Raw genomic sequence first — 19020 nt, forward strand, 5'->3', positions numbered from 1 at the left:
TCATACATTGGGAGGTGAAGGTTCATTCATTCATACATTGGGAGGTGAAGGTTCATTCATTCATACATTGGGAGGTGAAGGTTCATTCATTCTTACATTGGGAGGTGAAGGTTCATTCATTCATACATTGGGAGGTGAAGGTTCATTCATTCATACATTGGGAGGTGAAGGTTCATTCATTCATACATTGGGAGGTGAAGGTTCATTCATTCATACGTTGGGAGGTGAAGGTTCATTCATTCATACATTGGGAGGTGAAGGTTCATTCATTCATACATTGGGAGGTGAAGGTTCATTCATTCATACATTGGGAGGTGAAGGCTCATTCATTCATTGGGAGGTGAAGGTTCATACATTGGGAGGTGAAGGTTCATTCATTCATACATTGGGAGGTGAAGGTTCATTCATTCATTCATACATTGGGAGGTGAAGGTTCATGCATTCATACATTGGGAGGTGAAGGTTCATTCATTCATACATTGGGAGGTGAAGGTTCATTCATTCATACATTGGGAGGTGAAGGTTCATTCATTCATACATTGGGAGGTGAAGGTTCATTCATTCATACATTGGGAGGTGAAGGTTCATTCATTCATACATTGGGAGGTGAAGGTTCATTCATTCATACATTGGGAGGTGAAGGTTCATTCATTCATACATTGGGAGGTGAAGGTTCATTCATTCATACATTGGGAGGTGAAGGTTCATTCATTCATACATTGGGAGGTGAAGGTTCATTCATACATTGGGAGGTGAAGGTTCATTCATTCATACATTGGGAGGTGAAGGTTCATTCATTCATACATTGGGAGGTGAAGGTTCATTCATTCATACAGTGGGAGGTGAAGGTTCATTCATTCATACACTGGGAGGTGAAGGTTCATTCATTCATACATTGGGAGGTGAAGGTTCAGTCATTCATACATTGGGAGGTGAAGGTTCATTCATTCATACATTGGGAGGTGAAGGTTCATTCATTCATACATTGGGAGGTGAAGGTTCATTCATTCATCCAGGGACCCTCCCGGAAGCAAATATTTGAGTTAAAAACGTTTGCTTCATAAGAACATAATATATTCAAATATTTGCACCACATTTTCACGATTAAAAAAAAAAAGAGCAGAAGTTCGTAGAAGCAGAAGCTCGTAGCGCGGCACTGAGTGCCGTGCTACGAGCTTGTAGATCTGCTATTTTTCAACGGCTAAAGCATAACGTAATGCTTTAAAACACCAAAAGGGGTTCCCGACCAGAATGGGTTAAAGAACAACTTAATCTTTTCTGTTCCCGGGAAGGTTTTAAAGAAGACATTGATGGTTTTCTGTCCACAGAGCTGTGCGAGGAGGAGGAGGAGGAGGAGGAGGAGGAGGAGGAGGGGCTTGTGGAGGAGGAGGGGCTAGAGGGCGAGGCGTGGGCCCGCCCCCTCACCCACCTGTGGCAGAGCAAGCCTCACAACCTGAAGAGAGAGAGAGAGTTCAACCGCCGGGCGGGGCTTAGAGCGCCTCACTGCTGCATCTGTGCCCTGCTGTGGACCAATCACGTCACGGTATGACACACACGCACACACACACACGCACACACAGACAGACACACACAGACACACACACACAGACACACACGCACACAGACACACACACACACACACACACAGACACACACACGCACAGACACACACAGACACAGACACGCACACAGACACGCACACAGACAGACAGACAGACACACACACACGCACGCACACATACACACACACACACACATGCGCGCGCGCACACACACACACACACACACTGTTACGATTCACTGAGTCTATGGATTTTTCGAGACTCCACAAATCCCATTATATGACACAGGAACTTGCCAGCAGATGTCACTGTTTTCACTGTGTGTGTGTGTGTGCGTGTGTGTGTGTGTGCGTGTGTGTGTGTGTGTGCGCGCGTGTGTGTGTGTGTGTGTGTGTGCGTGCGACAGACTGAAGGCAGTCCAGTGATGTCATCGGGTGATGTCATCAGGACCAAGCCAATCATCCCAGAGGTGTGCTTCACCACCACCACCGAAGAAGACTCCGCCCACAGCCAGGACACGCCCCTTCCCCCCCACCCGGAGGGCGACGGGTCCAGCCTATTGGTCAGCTGTTCACACTGCTGTGTGAGAGTGCACGCCAGTATGTACACACACACACACACACACGAGCGCACACACACACACGCATGAGCGCACACACACACACACACACTCACGCACAAGCGCACACACACACACGCACGCACGCACCAGACTCACTCCCAATCTAAACTATGGAATGAACTTCCCATTGCAGTCAGAACTACAGACTCACTCCCAATCTAAACTATGGAATGAACTTCCCATTGCAGTCAGAACTACAGACTCACTCCCAATCTAAACTATGGAATGAACTTCCCATTGCAGTCAGAACTACAGACTCACTCCCAATCTTCCGCCGTAGTCTGAAAACCCACCTCTTCAGACTCCATCCTAGCCCGTAGCCCCTCCCCTAGCCTCGACCACCTTACAGGCGTATACAAAGACTCAACTTATGTAACTTGGATAGCATTTTATATAGACATAACACTCTATAGTGTATACGCATAGTTTCATTATATAGATATTCCACTGTTATAGGTTCTTAAGGTTACGTAGGATTCTATTTCTATGTATGTGATGTATTTTATCACCATGTGTTGTTCTTGCTTACTGTAAATCACTCTGGATTAAGAGCGTCTGAAAAATGCCTAAATTGTAATTTGCAAATGTAAGCGTTTATATTCTACTAACATGATGAGTTTTAACATATTTAGACCTAACAACGATTCTACACATGCCTTCTAAATCCTGACAGTTTTTATGTCAAGGACACCCAAAAATATATGTAATTGGCTGCAGAAACAAAGATTTGAAAGAATATATATCCAAAGATTTGCACCACATTTTCATTATTTTTCAAAAACACCAGATCCTGTTCTCGTTACTAACAGTGGTTTGGTGTCTCTAACACTGTGTTATAATAGAGGACAGTGGTGTGGTGTCTCTAACACTGTTATAGAGGACAGTGGTGTGGTGTCTCTAACACTGTGTTACAATAGAGGACAGTGGTGTCTCTAACACTGTGTTACAATAGAGGACAGTGGTGTGGTGTCTCTAACACTGTTATAATAGAGGACAGTGGTGTGGTGTCTCTAACACTGTGTTATAATAGAGGACAGTGGTGTGGTGTCTCTAACACTGTGTTATAATATAGGACAGTGGTGTGGTGTCTCTAACACGCTCATCTTGTGGTCTGTGTGTCTACAGGTTGCTACGGCGTCAGCTCGGCCGCTGTTAACAAGGAGTGGAAATGTGCACGTTGCAAAGCCAACGCCATGACAGAGGTCAGCACGTGCGCACACACACACACACACAGTCACACGCACGCACACACGCACGCACGCATAGATGATATAGATGTGGCACATGTTACGACGTACTGCTGAGTTAATTAATTATGCATGATAAGTTAACCCATTTTGGGCGGGAACCCCTTTTGGTGTTTTAAACATGTTATAATTTAGCAATTTTTTAAAGAAATCGTGAAAATATTTATTTATTTCAGAAAACTGGAGGATTTAGAAGATTTTTTTTTTTTTTTTAATGTTGAGGTCAGGCCTAAATGGGTTAATAAAATCTCCACAAGACTAGTCACACTCAGAGGTGTGAAAGACACCTATGATGAAAACAAAGGAAATGCAACCCCCGCTATGACGGGATAGCTGTCTGTAGTCCTCTCTCTGAATGAGAGAGAGATCTCTTTAACCCATTTAGGTCTTCTAAATATTTTCACTATTTAAAAAAAATAGCAGACCTACAAGCTCATAGCGCGTCACTCGGTGGCGCGCTATGAGCTTGTAGGTCTGCTATTTTTCAATAGCTAAATTATAACATAATGTTTAACACACCAAAAGGGGTTTTAACTAGACTTCAATTCTATAAGCTGTAGAACTGTCTTCACTCTAATTAACCAATACATAATTATTTTGCTCTGATTCCATGCTTTAAGTTTCATAGAAAGAAAACAAACACAGACAATCATTCTAATAAAAGTATAGTCACGTTTTGCCTTTCAATAATTGAAGGGCAACACAACAGACTGCACTAGAGTGACATACATTAAGATAATTTGCGATTGTGATATGGCATAAGTGTTATAATAAAATATAAAGATCGGATCTGGAAAGATCGGTACCGGTATGTCTCAAAATCAAGCAAAGAAACGTGATTGGGACATCCCTAAACATCCCTACTAGTAACGGTGTTTTCTGTCCCTAAACATCCCTACTAGTAACAGTGTTTTCTGTCCCTAAACATTCCTACTAGTAACAGTGTTTTCTGTCCCTAAACATCCCTACTAGTAACGGTGTTTTCTGTCCCTAAACATCCCTACTAGTAACAGTGTTTTCTGTCCCTAAACATCCCTACTAGTAACAGTGTTTTCTGTCCCTAAACATCCCTACTAGTAACAGTGTTTTCTGTCCCTAAACATTCCTACTAGTAACAGTGTTTTCTGTCCCTAAACATCCCTACTAGTAACGGTGTTTTCTGTCTCTAAACATCCCTACTAGTAACAGTGTTTTCTGTCTCTAAACATCCCTACTAGTAACAGTGTTTTCTGTCCCTAAACATCCCTACTAGTAACAGTGTTTTCTGTCCCTAAACATTCCTACTAGTAACGGTGTTTTCTGTCCCTAAACATCCCTACTAGTAACAGTGTTTTCTGTCCCTAAACATCCCTACTAGTAACAGTGTTTTCTGTCCCTAAACATCCCTACTAGTAACAGTGTTTTCTATCTCTAAACATCCCTACTAGTAACAGTGTTTTCTGTCTCTAAACATCCCTACTAGTAACAGTGTTTTCTGTCTCTAAACATCCCTACTAGTAACAGTGTTTTCTGTCCCTAAACATCCCTACTAGTAACAGTGTTTTCTGTCTCTAAACATCCCTACTAGTAACAGTGTTTTCTGTCCCTAAACATCCCTACTAGTAACGGTGTTTTCTGTCCCTAAACATTCCTACTAGTAACAGTGTTTTCTGTCCCTAAACATCCCTACTAGTAACGGTGTTTTCTGTCCCTAAACATCCCTACTAGTAACAGTGTTTTCTGTCCCTAAACATCCCTACTAGTAACAGTGTTTTCTGTCCCTAAACATCCCTACTAGTAACAGTGTTTTCTGTCCCTAAACATTCCTACTAGTAACAGTGTTTTCTGTCCCTAAACATCCCTACTAGTAACTGTGTTTTCTGTCCCTAAACATCCCTACTAGTAACAGTGTTTTCTGTCCCTAAACATTCCTACTAGTAACGGTGTTTTCTGTCTCTAAACATCCCTACTAGTAACGGTGTTTTCTGTCTCTAAACATCCCTACTAGTAACAGTGTTTTCTGTCCCTAAACATCCCTACTAGTAACAGTGTTTTCTGTCCCTAAACATTCCTACTAGTAACAGTGTTTTCTGTCCCTAAACATCCCTACTAGTAACAGTGTTTTCTGTCCCTAAACATCCCTACTAGTAACAGTGTTTTCTGTCCCTAAACATCCCTACTAGTAACAGTGTTTTCTGTCCCTAAACATTCCTACTAGTAACAGTGTTTTCTGTCCCTAAACATCCCTACTAGTAACTGTGTTTTCTGTCCCTAAACATCCCTACTAGTAACAGTGTTTTCTGTCCCTAAACATTCCTACTAGTAACGGTGTTTTCTGTCTCTAAACATCCCTACTAGTAACGGTGTTTTCTGTCTCTAAACATCCCTACTAGTAACAGTGTTTTCTGTCCCTAAACATCCCTACTAGTAACGGTGTTTTCTGTCTCTAAACATCCCTACTAGTAACAGTGTTTTCTGTCCCTAAACATCCCTACTAGTAACAGTGTTTTCTGTCCCTAAACATCCCTACTAGTAACAGTGTTTTCTGTCCCTAAACATTCCTACTAGTAACAGTGTTTTCTGTCCCCAAACATCCCTACTAGTAACGGTGTTTTCTGTCTCTAAACATCCCTACTAGTAACAGTGTTTTCTGTCCCTAAACATCCCTACTAGTAACAGTGTTTTCTGTCCCTAAACATTCCTACTAGTAACAGTGTTTTCTGTCCCTAAACATCCCTACTAGTAACAGTGTTTTCTGTCCCTAAACATTCCTACTAGTAACGGTGTTTTCTGTCCCTAAACATCCCTACTAGTAACAGTGTTTTCTGTCCCTAAACATCCCTACTAGTAACAGTGTTTTCTGTCCCTAAACATCCCTACTAGTAACAGTGTTTTCTGTCCCTAAACATTCCTACTAGTAACAGTGTTTTCTGTCCCTAAACATCCCTACTAGTAACTGTGTTTTCTGTCCCTAAACATCCCTACTAGTAACAGTGTTTTCTGTCCCTAAACATTCCTACTAGTAACGGTGTTTTCTGTCTCTAAACATCCCTACTAGTAACGGTGTTTTCTGTCTCTAAACATCCCTACTAGTAACAGTGTTTTCTGTCCCTAAACATTCCTACTAGTAACAGTGTTTTCTGTCCCTAAACATCCCTACTAGTAACAGTGTTTTCTGTCCCTAAACATCCCTACTAGTAACGGTGTTTTCTGTCTCTAAACATCCCTACTAGTAACAGTGTTTTCTGTCCCTAAACATCCCTACTAGTAACAGTGTTTTCTGTCCCTAAACATTCCTACTAGTAACAGTGTTTTCTGTCCCTAAACATTCCTACTAGTAACAGTGTTTTCTGTCCCTAAACATCCCTACTAGTAACAGTGTTTTCTGTCCCTAAACATCCCTACTAGTAACGGTGTTTTCTGTCCCTAAACATCCCTACTAGTAACAGTGTTTTCTGTCCCTAAACATTCCTACTAGTAACAGTGTTTTCTGTCCCTAAACATCCCTACTAGTAACGGTGTTTTCTGTCCCTAAACATCCCTACTAGTAACGGTGTTTTCTGTCCCTAAACATCCCTACTAGTAACAGTGTTTTCTGTCCCTAAACATTCCTACTAGTAACAGTGTTTTCTGTCCCTAAACATTCCTACTAGTAACAGTGTTTTCTGTCCCTAAACATCCCTACTAGTAACGGTGTTTTCTGTCCCTAAACATCCCTACTAGTAACGGTGTTTTCTGTCCCTAAACATCCCTACTAGTAACAGTGTTTTCTGTCCCTAAACATCCCTACTAGTAACAGTGTTTTCTGTCCCTAAACATCCCTACTAGTAACAGTGTTTTCTGTCCCTAAACATCCCTACTAGTAACAGTGTTTTCTGTCCCTAAACATTCCTACTAGTAACAGTGTTTTCTGTCCCTAAACATCCCTACTAGTAACGGTGTTTTCTGTCCCTAAACATCCCTACTAGTAACGGTGTTTTCTGTCCCTAAACATCCCTACTAGTAACAGTGTTTTCTGTCCCTAAACATCCCTACTAGTAACGGTGTTTTCTGTCCCTAAACATCCCTACTAGTAACAGTGTTTTCTGTCCCTAAACATCCCTACTAGTAACAGTGTTTTCTGTCCCTAAACATTCCTACTAGTAACGGTGTTTTCTGTCCCTAAACATTCCTACTAGTAACAGTGTTTTCTGTCCCTAAACATCCCTACTAGTAACAGTGTTTTCTGTCCCTAAACATTCCTACTAGTAACAGTGTTTTCTGTCCCTAAACATCCCTACTAGTAACGGTGTTTTCTGTCCCTAAACATCCCTACTAGTAACGGTGTTTTCTGTCCCTAAACATCCCTACTAGTAACAGTGTTTTCTGTCCCTAAACATCCCTACTAGTAACGGTGTTTTCTGTCCCTAAACATCCCTACTAGTAACAGTGTTTTCTGTCCCTAAACATCCCTACTAGTAACGGTGTTTTCTGTCCCTAAACATTCCTACTAGTAACGGTGTTTTCTGTCCCTAAACATTCCTACTAGTAACAGTGTTTTCTGTCCCTAAACATCCCTACTAGTAACAGTGTTTTCTGTCCCTAAACATCCCTACTAGTAACAGTGTTTTCTGTCCCTAAACATCCCTACTAGTAACAGTGTTTTCTGTCCCTAAACATTCCTACTAGTAACAGTGTTTTCTGTCCCTAAACATCCCTACTAGTAACAGTGTTTTCTGTCCCTAAACATCCCTACTAGTAACAGTGTTTTCTGTCCCTAAACATCCCTACTAGTAACAGTGTTTTCTGTCCCTAAACATCCCTACTAGTAACAGTGTTTTCTGTCCCTAAACATCCCTACTAGTAACATTGTTTTCTGTCCCTAAACATTCCTACTAGTAACGGTGTTTTCTGTCCCTAAACATTCCTACTAGTAACAGTGTTTTCTGTCTCTAAACATCCCTACTAGTAACAGTGTTTTCTGTCTCTAAACATCCCTACTAGTAACAGTGTTTTCTGTCTCTAAACATCCCTACTAGTAACAGTGTTTTCTGTCCCTAAACATTCCTACTAGTAACGGTGTTTTCTGTCCCTAAACATCCCTACTAGTAACAGTGTTTTCTGTCCCTAAACATCCCTACTAGTAACAGTGTTTTCTGTCCCTAAACATTCCTACTAGTAACAGTGTTTTCTGTCCCTAAACATCCCTACTAGTAACAGTGTTTTCTGTCCCTAAACATCCCTACTAGTAACGGTGTTTTCTGTCCCTAAACATCCCTACTAGTAACAGTGTTTTCTGTCCCTAAACATCCCTACTAGTAACAGTGTTTTCTGTCCCCAAACATTCCTACTAGTAACAGTGTTTTCTGTCCCTAAACATCCCTACTAGTAACGGTGTTTTCTGTCCCTAAACATCCCTACTAGTAACAGTGTTTTCTGTCCCTAAACATCCCTACTAGTAACGGTGTTTTCTGTCCCTAAACATCCCTACTAGTAACAGTGTTTTCTGTCCCTAAACATCCCTACTAGTAACAGTGTTTTCTGTCCCTAAACATCCCTACTAGTAACAGTGTTTTCTGTCTCTAAACATCCCTACTAGTAACGGTGTTTTCTGTCCCTAAACATTCCTACTAGTAACAGTGTTTTCTGTCCCTAAACATCCCTACTAGTAACAGTGTTTTCTGTCCCTAAACATTCCTACTAGTAACAGTGTTTTCTGTCCCTAAACATTCCTACTAGTAACAGTGTTTTCTGTCCCTAAACATCCCTACTAGTAACGGTGTTTTCTGTCCCTAAACATTCCTACTAGTAACAGTGTTTTCTGTCCCTAAACATTCCTACTAGTAACAGTGTTTTCTGTCCCTAAACATCCCTACTAGTAACGGTGTTTTCTGTCCCTAAACATTCCTACTAGTAACAGTGTTTTCTGTCCCTAAACATCCCTACTAGTAACGGTGTTTTCTGTCCCTAAACATTCCTACTAGTAACAGTGTTTTCTGTCCCTAAACATTCCTACTAGTAACGGTGTTTTCTGTCCCTAAACATCCCTACTAGTAACAGTGTTTTCTGTCCCTAAACATCCCTACTAGTAACAGTGTTTTCTGTCCCTAAACATTCCTACTAGTAACAGTGTTTTCTGTCCCTAAACATCCCTACTAGTAACGGTGTTTTCTGTCCCTAAACATCCCTACTAGTAACGGTGTTTTCTGTCCCTAAACATCCCTACTAGTAACAGTGTTTTCTGTCCCTAAACATCCCTACTAGTAACGGTGTTTTCTGTCCCTAAACATCCCTACTAGTAACAGTGTTTTCTGTCCCTAAACATCCCTACTAGTAACGGTGTTTTCTGTCCCTAAACATTCCTACTAGTAACGGTGTTTTCTGTCCCTAAACATTCCTACTAGTAACAGTGTTTTCTGTCCCTAAACATCCCTACTAGTAACAGTGTTTTCTGTCCCTAAACATCCCTACTAGTAACAGTGTTTTCTGTCCCTAAACATCCCTACTAGTAACAGTGTTTTCTGTCCCTAAACATTCCTACTAGTAACAGTGTTTTCTGTCCCTAAACATCCCTACTAGTAACAGTGTTTTCTGTCCCTAAACATCCCTACTAGTAACAGTGTTTTCTGTCCCTAAACATCCCTACTAGTAACAGTGTTTTCTGTCCCTAAACATCCCTACTAGTAACAGTGTTTTCTGTCCCTAAACATCCCTACTAGTAACATTGTTTTCTGTCCCTAAACATTCCTACTAGTAACGGTGTTTTCTGTCCCTAAACATTCCTACTAGTAACAGTGTTTTCTGTCTCTAAACATCCCTACTAGTAACAGTGTTTTCTGTCTCTAAACATCCCTACTAGTAACAGTGTTTTCTGTCTCTAAACATCCCTACTAGTAACAGTGTTTTCTGTCCCTAAACATTCCTACTAGTAACGGTGTTTTCTGTCCCTAAACATCCCTACTAGTAACAGTGTTTTCTGTCCCTAAACATCCCTACTAGTAACAGTGTTTTCTGTCCCTAAACATTCCTACTAGTAACAGTGTTTTCTGTCCCTAAACATCCCTACTAGTAACAGTGTTTTCTGTCCCTAAACATCCCTACTAGTAACGGTGTTTTCTGTCCCTAAACATCCCTACTAGTAACAGTGTTTTCTGTCCCTAAACATCCCTACTAGTAACAGTGTTTTCTGTCCCCAAACATTCCTACTAGTAACAGTGTTTTCTGTCCCTAAACATCCCTACTAGTAACGGTGTTTTCTGTCCCTAAACATCCCTACTAGTAACAGTGTTTTCTGTCCCTAAACATCCCTACTAGTAACGGTGTTTTCTGTCCCTAAACATCCCTACTAGTAACAGTGTTTTCTGTCCCTAAACATCCCTACTAGTAACAGTGTTTTCTGTCCCTAAACATCCCTACTAGTAACAGTGTTTTCTGTCTCTAAACATCCCTACTAGTAACGGTGTTTTCTGTCCCTAAACATTCCTACTAGTAACAGTGTTTTCTGTCCCTAAACATCCCTACTAGTAACAGTGTTTTCTGTCCCTAAACATTCCTACTAGTAACAGTGTTTTCTGTCCCTAAACATTCCTACTAGTAACAGTGTTTTCTGTCCCTAAACATCCCTACTAGTAACGGTGTTTTCTGTCCCTAAACATTCCTACTAGTAACAGTGTTTTCTGTCCCTAAACATTCCTACTAGTAACAGTGTTTTCTGTCCCTAAACATCCCTACTAGTAACGGTGTTTTCTGTCCCTAAACATTCCTACTAGTAACAGTGTTTTCTGTCCCTAAACATCCCTACTAGTAACAGTGTTTTCTGTCCCTAAACATCCCTACTAGTAACGGTGTTTTCTGTCCCTAAACATTCCTACTAGTAACAGTGTTTTCTGTCCCTAAACATTCCTACTAGTAACGGTGTTTTCTGTCCCTAAACATCCCTACTAGTAACTGTGTTTTCTGTCCCTAAACATCCCTACTATTAACGGTGTTTTCTGTTTCCAGAAGTGTTGTTTGTGTTCGCTGAGGGGCGGAGCCTTGCAGAGAGCCAATAACAACAAGTAAGTACATCGTCGCATGTCACTGAGCCAGCTGATTGGTCACATGTCACTGAGCCAGCTGATTGGTCACTGATCACTGAGCCAGCTGATTGGTCACTGATCTCTGAGCCAGCTGATTGGTCACTGATCTCTGAGCCAGCTGATTGGTCACTGATCACTGAGACAGCTGATTGGTACACAACATGTGCCGTTATTCATGTTTGTTTTAAGAACTGAGTTGTCACATGACTGAGGTTAGACGACATGTGACTGCACTGGGCTGTCCTGGTACAGTACAACTGTACTGTACCAGGCAGTGATATGTTGTATTGTGTTGTACGTTACAGGTTTGTGTGCAGTATAGCAGTAATGTGTTGTACTGTGTGTACTGTATGTATTGAGGACAGTGGTGTGGTGTCTCAGGCAGTGATATGTTGTATTGTGTTGTACTGTGTGTACTGTATGTATTGAGGACAGTGGTGTGGTGTCTCAGGCAGTGATATGTTGTATTGTGTGTACTGCATGTATTGAGGACAGTGGTGTGGTGTCTCTAACACTGTGTTATAATGGAGGACAGTGGTGTGGTGTCTCTAACACTGTGTTATAATAGAGGACAGTGGTGTGGTGTCTCAGGCAGTGATGTGTTGTACTGTGTGTACATCCCAGGTGGGTTCATGTCATGTGTGCGGTGGCGGTCCTGGAGGCTCGGTTTGTCAACGTCACAGAGAGACGTCCGGTGGATCTGAGTGGAATTCCTCTACAGAGATTCAAACTGGTGAGCAAGTTAACGAGGGCATTAACCAGTTCAGAATGTTCCCAGTCCTGTGTTTCTGCGTCTGTGTGTCAGAAATGTTACCTCTGTAAGAAGTAAACTCACGTTAATTTCCTCTCTGTCTCTATTTTACCACTGTGAGAAGTAACTGCCTGTGTTTCTGTGTCTCCGTGTATTAGAAATGTTTCTTCTGTCAGAAGTAAATTCACTAAATGCCTGTGTTTCTGTGTCTCCGTGTATCAGAAATGTTTCTTCTGTCAGAAGTAAATTCACTAAATGCCTGTGTTTCTGTGTCTCCGTGTGTCAGAAATGTTACTTCTGTAAGAAGTAAATTAACCCATTTTGGTGTTAGCATTATGCTGTGCTTGAAAAATAGCAGATCTACGAGCTTGTAGGTCTGCTATTTTTGAAAACTGTCAGGATTTAGAAGAGATTTTTAGAATCTGATCTCAGGTCAAAATGCGTTAAAGAACCACCATGAAGTCTTCTGTGCGTTATAATCTGATCTCAGGTCAGAATGGATTCAGTAAATGCTTGTGTGTCTGTGTGTCTGTGTGTCAGAAATGCTACTTCTGTAAGAAGCGACAGAAGAAGGCGTCTGGCTGCTGTGTGCAGTGCTCCCACGGCCGCTGTCCCACAGCCTACCACCCCACGTGTGCCCAGGCCGCCGGGGTCCTCATGCAGCCGGACGACTGGCCCTTCATGGTCTATGTCACCTGCTGCCGCCACAAAGGACCCACGCCTATAGAGGTAACCACAGAGGACCCCCAGGGGTCCCTCAAAGGACCCCCAGGGGTCCCTCAAAGGACCCCCAGGGGTCCCACAAAGGACCCACGCCTATAGAGGTAACCACAGAGGACCCCCAGGGGTCCCTCAAAGGACCCCCAGGGGTCCCACAAAGGACCCACGCCTATAGAGGTAACCACAGAGGACCCCCAGGGGTCCCTCAAAGGACCCCCAGGGGTCCCACAAAGGACCCCCAGGGGTCCCACAAAGGACCCACGCCTATAGAGGTAACCACAGAGGACCCCCAGAGGTCCGAGGACCCCCAGGGGTCCTGGAGGGAGTTCCAGGAGGTAGGATACGACAGGAATCACGCACATCTCCAGATATTCTACAGGTGCTGGTCAAAAATACGTACAATGAAAAAGGAAAGGATGTCCGCACACTGAATTGAAGCTCTTAGTGTCATTTGGGTCCTTGACATGAAAAGGTTTGGGTTCCATTTCATCCATCCATCCATCTTCAACCGCTTATCCGTAGTTGGGTCGCGGAGGCAACAGGATTGCTGGATTCCTGTTGTGTTTGAAGGTTTCACCGCATTTAGACCTGACATAAAAAATTATAAAAATGTCTTCTAAATCCTGACAGTTTTCTGAAATACCTCATGTTTCTATATCAGTGGTTCTCAATATTTCATGTCAAGAACCCCACAAATTATATGTATTTGGCCATCGACCCCCATCTGAAAATATGTTGTTCCAGGGACCCCCACCCCCCCAGAAGCACATATGTGAGTGCCTATTATGCTATTGGATACAAAGTGAGGGCTGGTATTATTTTTGTGTACTACCACAGTGTAACATATATATTGTTTATGTGTAACAGCGTAACAAGGCAGCCATGCAGGAGCTGACGGTGGGCCAGAAGGTGATCTGCAAGCATAAAAATGGCCGCTACTACCAGTGTGACGTGGTGCAGCTGTCCAAGGAGACCTTCTACGAGGTCAACTTTGACGACGGATCCTTCAGCGACAACCTGTTCCCCGAGGACATTGTGGTAAGACCCTTTAGCTGTTCCCCGAGGGGTAAGACCCTTTAGTTGTCCTCTGAGTGGTAAGACCTTTTAGCTGTCCTCTGAGTGGTAAGACCCTTTAGCTGTCCTCTGAGTGGTAAGACCCTTTAGCTGTCCTCTGAGTGGTAAGACCCTTTAGCTGTCCTCTGAGTGGTAAGACCCTTTAGCTGTCCTCTGAGGGGTAAGACCCTTTAGCTGTCCTCTGAGGGGTAAGACCCTTTAGCTGTCCTCTGAGTGGTAAGACCCTTTAGCTGTCCTCTGAGTGGTAAGGTCTTTAGCTGTTCCCTGAGGACATAGTAGTAATAAGACTGGCTCACTTCAACCCTCTTTAGTAAATGCATACATTTTCAGGTCTCTTTTATTTTTTACCAATTTTATCCAATCAGGAGTCTGACTAGACCTGGATTGTGTTTCTTTACGCTTGCGTTGTGGCGTCCCTCATGATCAGAGCTGTGGTTGATCCAACATCTCCTCTATCAGAGCTGTAGTTGATTCAGGCGACACCTGTGGTAATCGATGCCCACCTGAAGGACCTAAGGGTTGAGAACCTGTAGTAACGTTGGTTTGTTTCCAGAAGGTCCTCTATATGGTTTTTCTCCACAGAGTCAGAACTGTGTCCAGATGGTCCTCTATATGGTTTTTCTCCACAGAGTCAGAACTGTGTCCAGATGGGTCCTCCCCCCCAAGGCGAGGTCGTTCAGGTTCGCTGGACCGACGGCCTGGTCTACGGAGCCAAGTTTGTAGCAGCACACATCACCCAGATGTACCTGGTGAGAATATTATTATTATTATCATCGTTATTGTTAGCATTATTATTACTATTATTATTGTTTTTTGTTTTTGTTAATATTATTATTATTATTATTATTATTATTATTATTATTATTATTGTTTTTTGTTTTTGTTATTATTATTATTATTATTATTATTAGAGCCTCTGTCTTATACAGAGCTCTAGAGGATTGTTACCCCCCCCAACCCCCCACACACAAAAACTAGCAAACCCACTTTAAAACAATGGAAACTAAACTAAAGTAAAATAGAAAACAAAGTCAAAACAAAAAGCACTATTTGTCCACCAGGTGGAGTTTGAGGACGGATCCCAACTAACGACCAAACGAGACGACGTCTACACTCTGGACGAAGAGCTGCCCAAGAGGGTCAAGTCTCGACTGGTGAGTAAAGGGTTAATTATGACTGACTGGTGAGTAAAGGGTTAATTATGACTAACTGGTGAGTAAAGGGTTAATTATGACTGACTGGTGAGTAAAGGGTTAATTATGACTGACTGGTGAGTAAAGGGTTAATTATGACTGGTGAGTAAAGGGTTAATTATGACTGACTGGTGAGTAAAGGGTTAATTATGACTGACTGGTGAGTAAATTATCACGATTTAAAACAAAAAGCTTGTAGATCTGCTATTTGTCAATAGCTAAAGTACAACATAATGCTTGAAACAGCAAAAGGGGTTCCCGCGCTGAATGGGTTAGCCCTAGAATGTCTGTCTGTGTTCTTACATACATTTAAAGTACTCCAGATTCACAGCCATAGATCGGTCCAATCCGCACACGGATACCAGATGCACGACATTCTCTCCGGCGAGGGGCCTGGAATGATTGTAGGACTGAAAATATCAAAACATTTACAGAAAGGTACGGCACACACAACCATAGGTGGTGTGATCAATTACCCCATGCCAATCAGGTGGTGTGATCAATTACCCCACGCCAATCAGGTGGTGTGATCAATTACCCCACGCCAATCAGGTGGTGTGATCAATTACCCCACGCCAATCAGGTGGTGTGATCAATTACCCCACGCCAATCAGGTGGTGTGATCAATTACCCCACGCCAGTCTAGGACAAATAAAGAGGATAGTGTACGGAGGCGCGGCCTAGGCTCCTGTGGGAGGTTTGCACATGCTCAGTGTAAACAGGAACTGCGATGATGGAGTGTTCCAGCAGAGGTGCTAGAGGTGCATGAGAGTTGCTGACACTGAACTGAAATAATAAAAAGGATATCACAAAAAGAGTATAGTACAGTTGATTTTGTTTTTATTTTTAATCAATTTCACTGTGGAAATAATGTTGTGTATAACAGACTGAAAGATAAAGGACAACATTCACTAAATGTTAATGTTTTTGTATATTTTCTTTTGTGGATTTTCCATGTTCTTTAGTACATGTGTCAAAGTTTTATTTTTGTGAAATGACAAAGGAACATGGATACTGTTCATTCAAGTGCTGTGGATGATACAAAACATTTGAAAAGGAAAGGGTGGCTGCTGTTTAATCTCAAACTGTTCTGGATCTCATTATTTACATCACAAGTTATGAGCTTTAATCTAGCACCTCTGCTGGAACACCCATCATCGCAGTTCCTGTTTACACTGAGCATGTGCAAACCTCCCACAGGAGCCCTAGGCCGCGCCTCCGTGCACTATCCTCTTTAATTATTCTAGACGCCAGTCAGGTGGTGTGATCAATTACTGTACTGTGCCGCACCGTACTGTACTGTACAAGCCCTCCTCCCTGGCCTGTGTGTGTCTGTGTGTTAGGCTGTTAGGCAACAGTGACACTTGGTGGTCAACAAATGCTATTTTCATGCTCGGACACTGCCAGGGACAGACCCAGCCACACACACAGCCGTCTATAGGAGTGGTTGCACCACTCAAAAATCTCTCTCTCTCTCTCTCTCTCTCTCTCTCTCTCTTCTCTCTCTCTCTCTCTCTCTCTCTCTCTCTCTCTCTCTCTCTCTCTCTCTCTCTCTCTCTCTCTCTCTCTCTCTCTCTCTCTCTCTCTCTCTCTCTCTCTCTCTCTCTCTCTCTCTCTCTCTCTCTCTCTCTCTCTCTCTCTCTCTCTCTGTGTGTCTCTGTGTCTCTCTCCCAGTCCAAGGCGTCAGACATGCGTTTCGACGGTATCTTCGAGGACAAGGAGATTATCCAGGAGTCAAAGAGACAGAGAGTGATCAACTCTCGTTACCGTGGCGACTACATCGAGCCCGTCATCTACAGAAGCCATCATGGAGTAACAGCGCCCCCTAGGTTCACCATGGAGACTACATCCAGCCCGCCATGAGTAACAGCGCCCCCTAGGGTTCACCATGGAGACTACATCCAGCCCGTCATGAGTAACAGCGCCCCCTAGGGTTCACCATGGAGACTACATCCGGCCCGCCATGAGTAACAGCGCCCCCTAGGGTTCACCATGGAGACTACATCCAGCCCGTCATGAGTAACAGCGCCACCTAGTGTTCACCACCAGCACTGGCCCTACAGCAGGGTTCTCAACACTATATCTTGCGCCACCCCTTAAAGGGATAGTTCAGTTGTTTTTTTTACTTAAGCTGTATGAAATACTTGTCATTAAAGGTTTTATGACATTAATTTTCTTTTATTTTTATTTTTATTTTTTATTTTAGGTTTTATGACCTCAATTACACCCAAAAAAACCTGAACTTTGAACATTCAGTGGATTTCTGTGGTCAGAAGTTTTCTTTGGGGTTTTGGAAGCCTTTTGAGCTACAATGAAAACAGGCAACAGAGTGAAAACAGTGACATCTGCTGGCAAATCCCATTGACATATGGGATTTGCAGGATCTTACATCACAAACTGACGGCAAATCAGAGCACCTGTTTGAGCCAGAAAACCCCAGATCACAGAAAATCTACTGAATTTTAAAAGTTCATGTTTTTTGGGTGCAATTGAGATTAGAAAACCTAAAAAAATAAGGTCAATATTAAGTAGTTCTGGTAATTTTGTGTGTGTGTGTGTGTGTGTGGGGGGGGGGGGGGGCACAGGGGGCCACGCAGGAAAAGTAAATTAATTCACAAAACTAACGTCATAATGTATTGTTGACCTATTTCTGAAAATATTAGCGCAACCTTCGTTCAACTTTGACCCCTCTATCACACGGAACTATATTTCACCAAAAGCAGAGCAGAACTCCAACCACGGGACTCAATCGGGAAATCAATTAGTACAGTTGCAACCCACTATATTAATGGCAAGTATTTCATACAGCTTAAATAAATAAAAACTCTGAACTATCCCTTTAACCCTTAAACTAATTTGCCATGTTTTACTATTTTAACCCATTCTGACCTGAGATCAGATTCATACGAGGTTTCCACTGGACACACACAGTGGTCTGATTAACCCATTCTGACCTGAGATCAGATTCATACGAGGTTTCCACTGGACACACAACACTGGTCTGATTAAAATGTTTTTCAAAATGGTAAAAAAAAAAAAAAAAAAAAAAATGAAAATAAGTTTAGGGATTAAAGGATATAAGGGCGCAAGATGATAGTCCTACGTTTTCTAAATCCTGTTTCCTTAAAAAACCTCATGTTTCTGTCAATCGTTCTGTCAGTCGTTCTCAAACATTTTCAGCTCAAAGACCCCCAGAATTATATGACCCCCCCCCACCTGAAAATATGTTGTTCCAGGGACAAGAAGCAAAGATATGAGTTTAAAACGTTGCGCTACATTTTTACGATTCTTTTTTTCAAAAATAGCAGACCCTCGCTATACGAGATTGTAGATCTGCTATTTTTCAACAGCTAAAGCATAACGTGCGCAACGCGCAATGCTTGAAACACCAAAAGGGGTTCCCGCCCCAAAATGGGTCAATTAAGGTCCGGTCACAGAAGACTGTTTTATTTTCTAATTGTTTTAGGTTTTAACATTCTCACAAACATAAACGTGGACGACGTCTATTATTGTCATTGTTTTGTTTTTATCGGTATTGATATTATTATAGTGACACATAGTTATCATAACATTATGGCGTTTAACCCATTCTGACCTGAGATCAGATTCATACGAGGTTTCCACTGGACACACACACTGGTCTGATTAAAGGTTCATAACATTATGACAGATAGACAGATACAGACAGATACAGTTTGGAGGTTAAACTCATGACTCAACATTATTTTTGAAAATAATGTTTGAATTCGTTTTTAACCCATTTAGACCTGAGAACGATTCTACATCTAAATCCTGACAGTTTTCTGAAATAAACT

The 19020-nt window shown here is 42.2% G+C and overlaps 1 protein-coding gene across 1 annotated transcript in view; it reads left to right on the forward strand.

Annotated features, from left to right (window-relative positions):
* LOC310859673 (lysine-specific demethylase 4A-like) overlaps positions 1-17426 on the forward strand; it is a 58199-nt gene extending 40773 nt beyond the window's left edge. Inside the window, exons 19-28 of the mRNA XM_083766353.1 lie at positions 1329-1543; positions 1969-2161; positions 3310-3386; positions 11391-11446; positions 12092-12200; positions 12759-12947; positions 13806-13976; positions 14642-14761; positions 15074-15166; positions 16880-17426. Coding sequence (XP_083622479.1) covers positions 1329-1543; positions 1969-2161; positions 3310-3386; positions 11391-11446; positions 12092-12200; positions 12759-12947; positions 13806-13976; positions 14642-14761; positions 15074-15166; positions 16880-17068 — 1412 coding nt within the window. The 3' untranslated portion in view covers positions 17069-17426. The remainder of the gene's footprint in view (positions 1-1328; positions 1544-1968; positions 2162-3309; positions 3387-11390; positions 11447-12091; positions 12201-12758; positions 12948-13805; positions 13977-14641; positions 14762-15073; positions 15167-16879) is intronic.
* The last annotated feature ends 1594 nt before the right edge of the window (positions 17427-19020 follow it).

This window comes from Protomyctophum parallelum (genome assembly GCF_964188405.1).
Source record: "Protomyctophum parallelum genome assembly, chromosome: 6".
In the NCBI taxonomy this organism is placed as follows: Eukaryota; Metazoa; Chordata; class Actinopteri; order Myctophiformes; family Myctophidae; genus Protomyctophum; species Protomyctophum parallelum.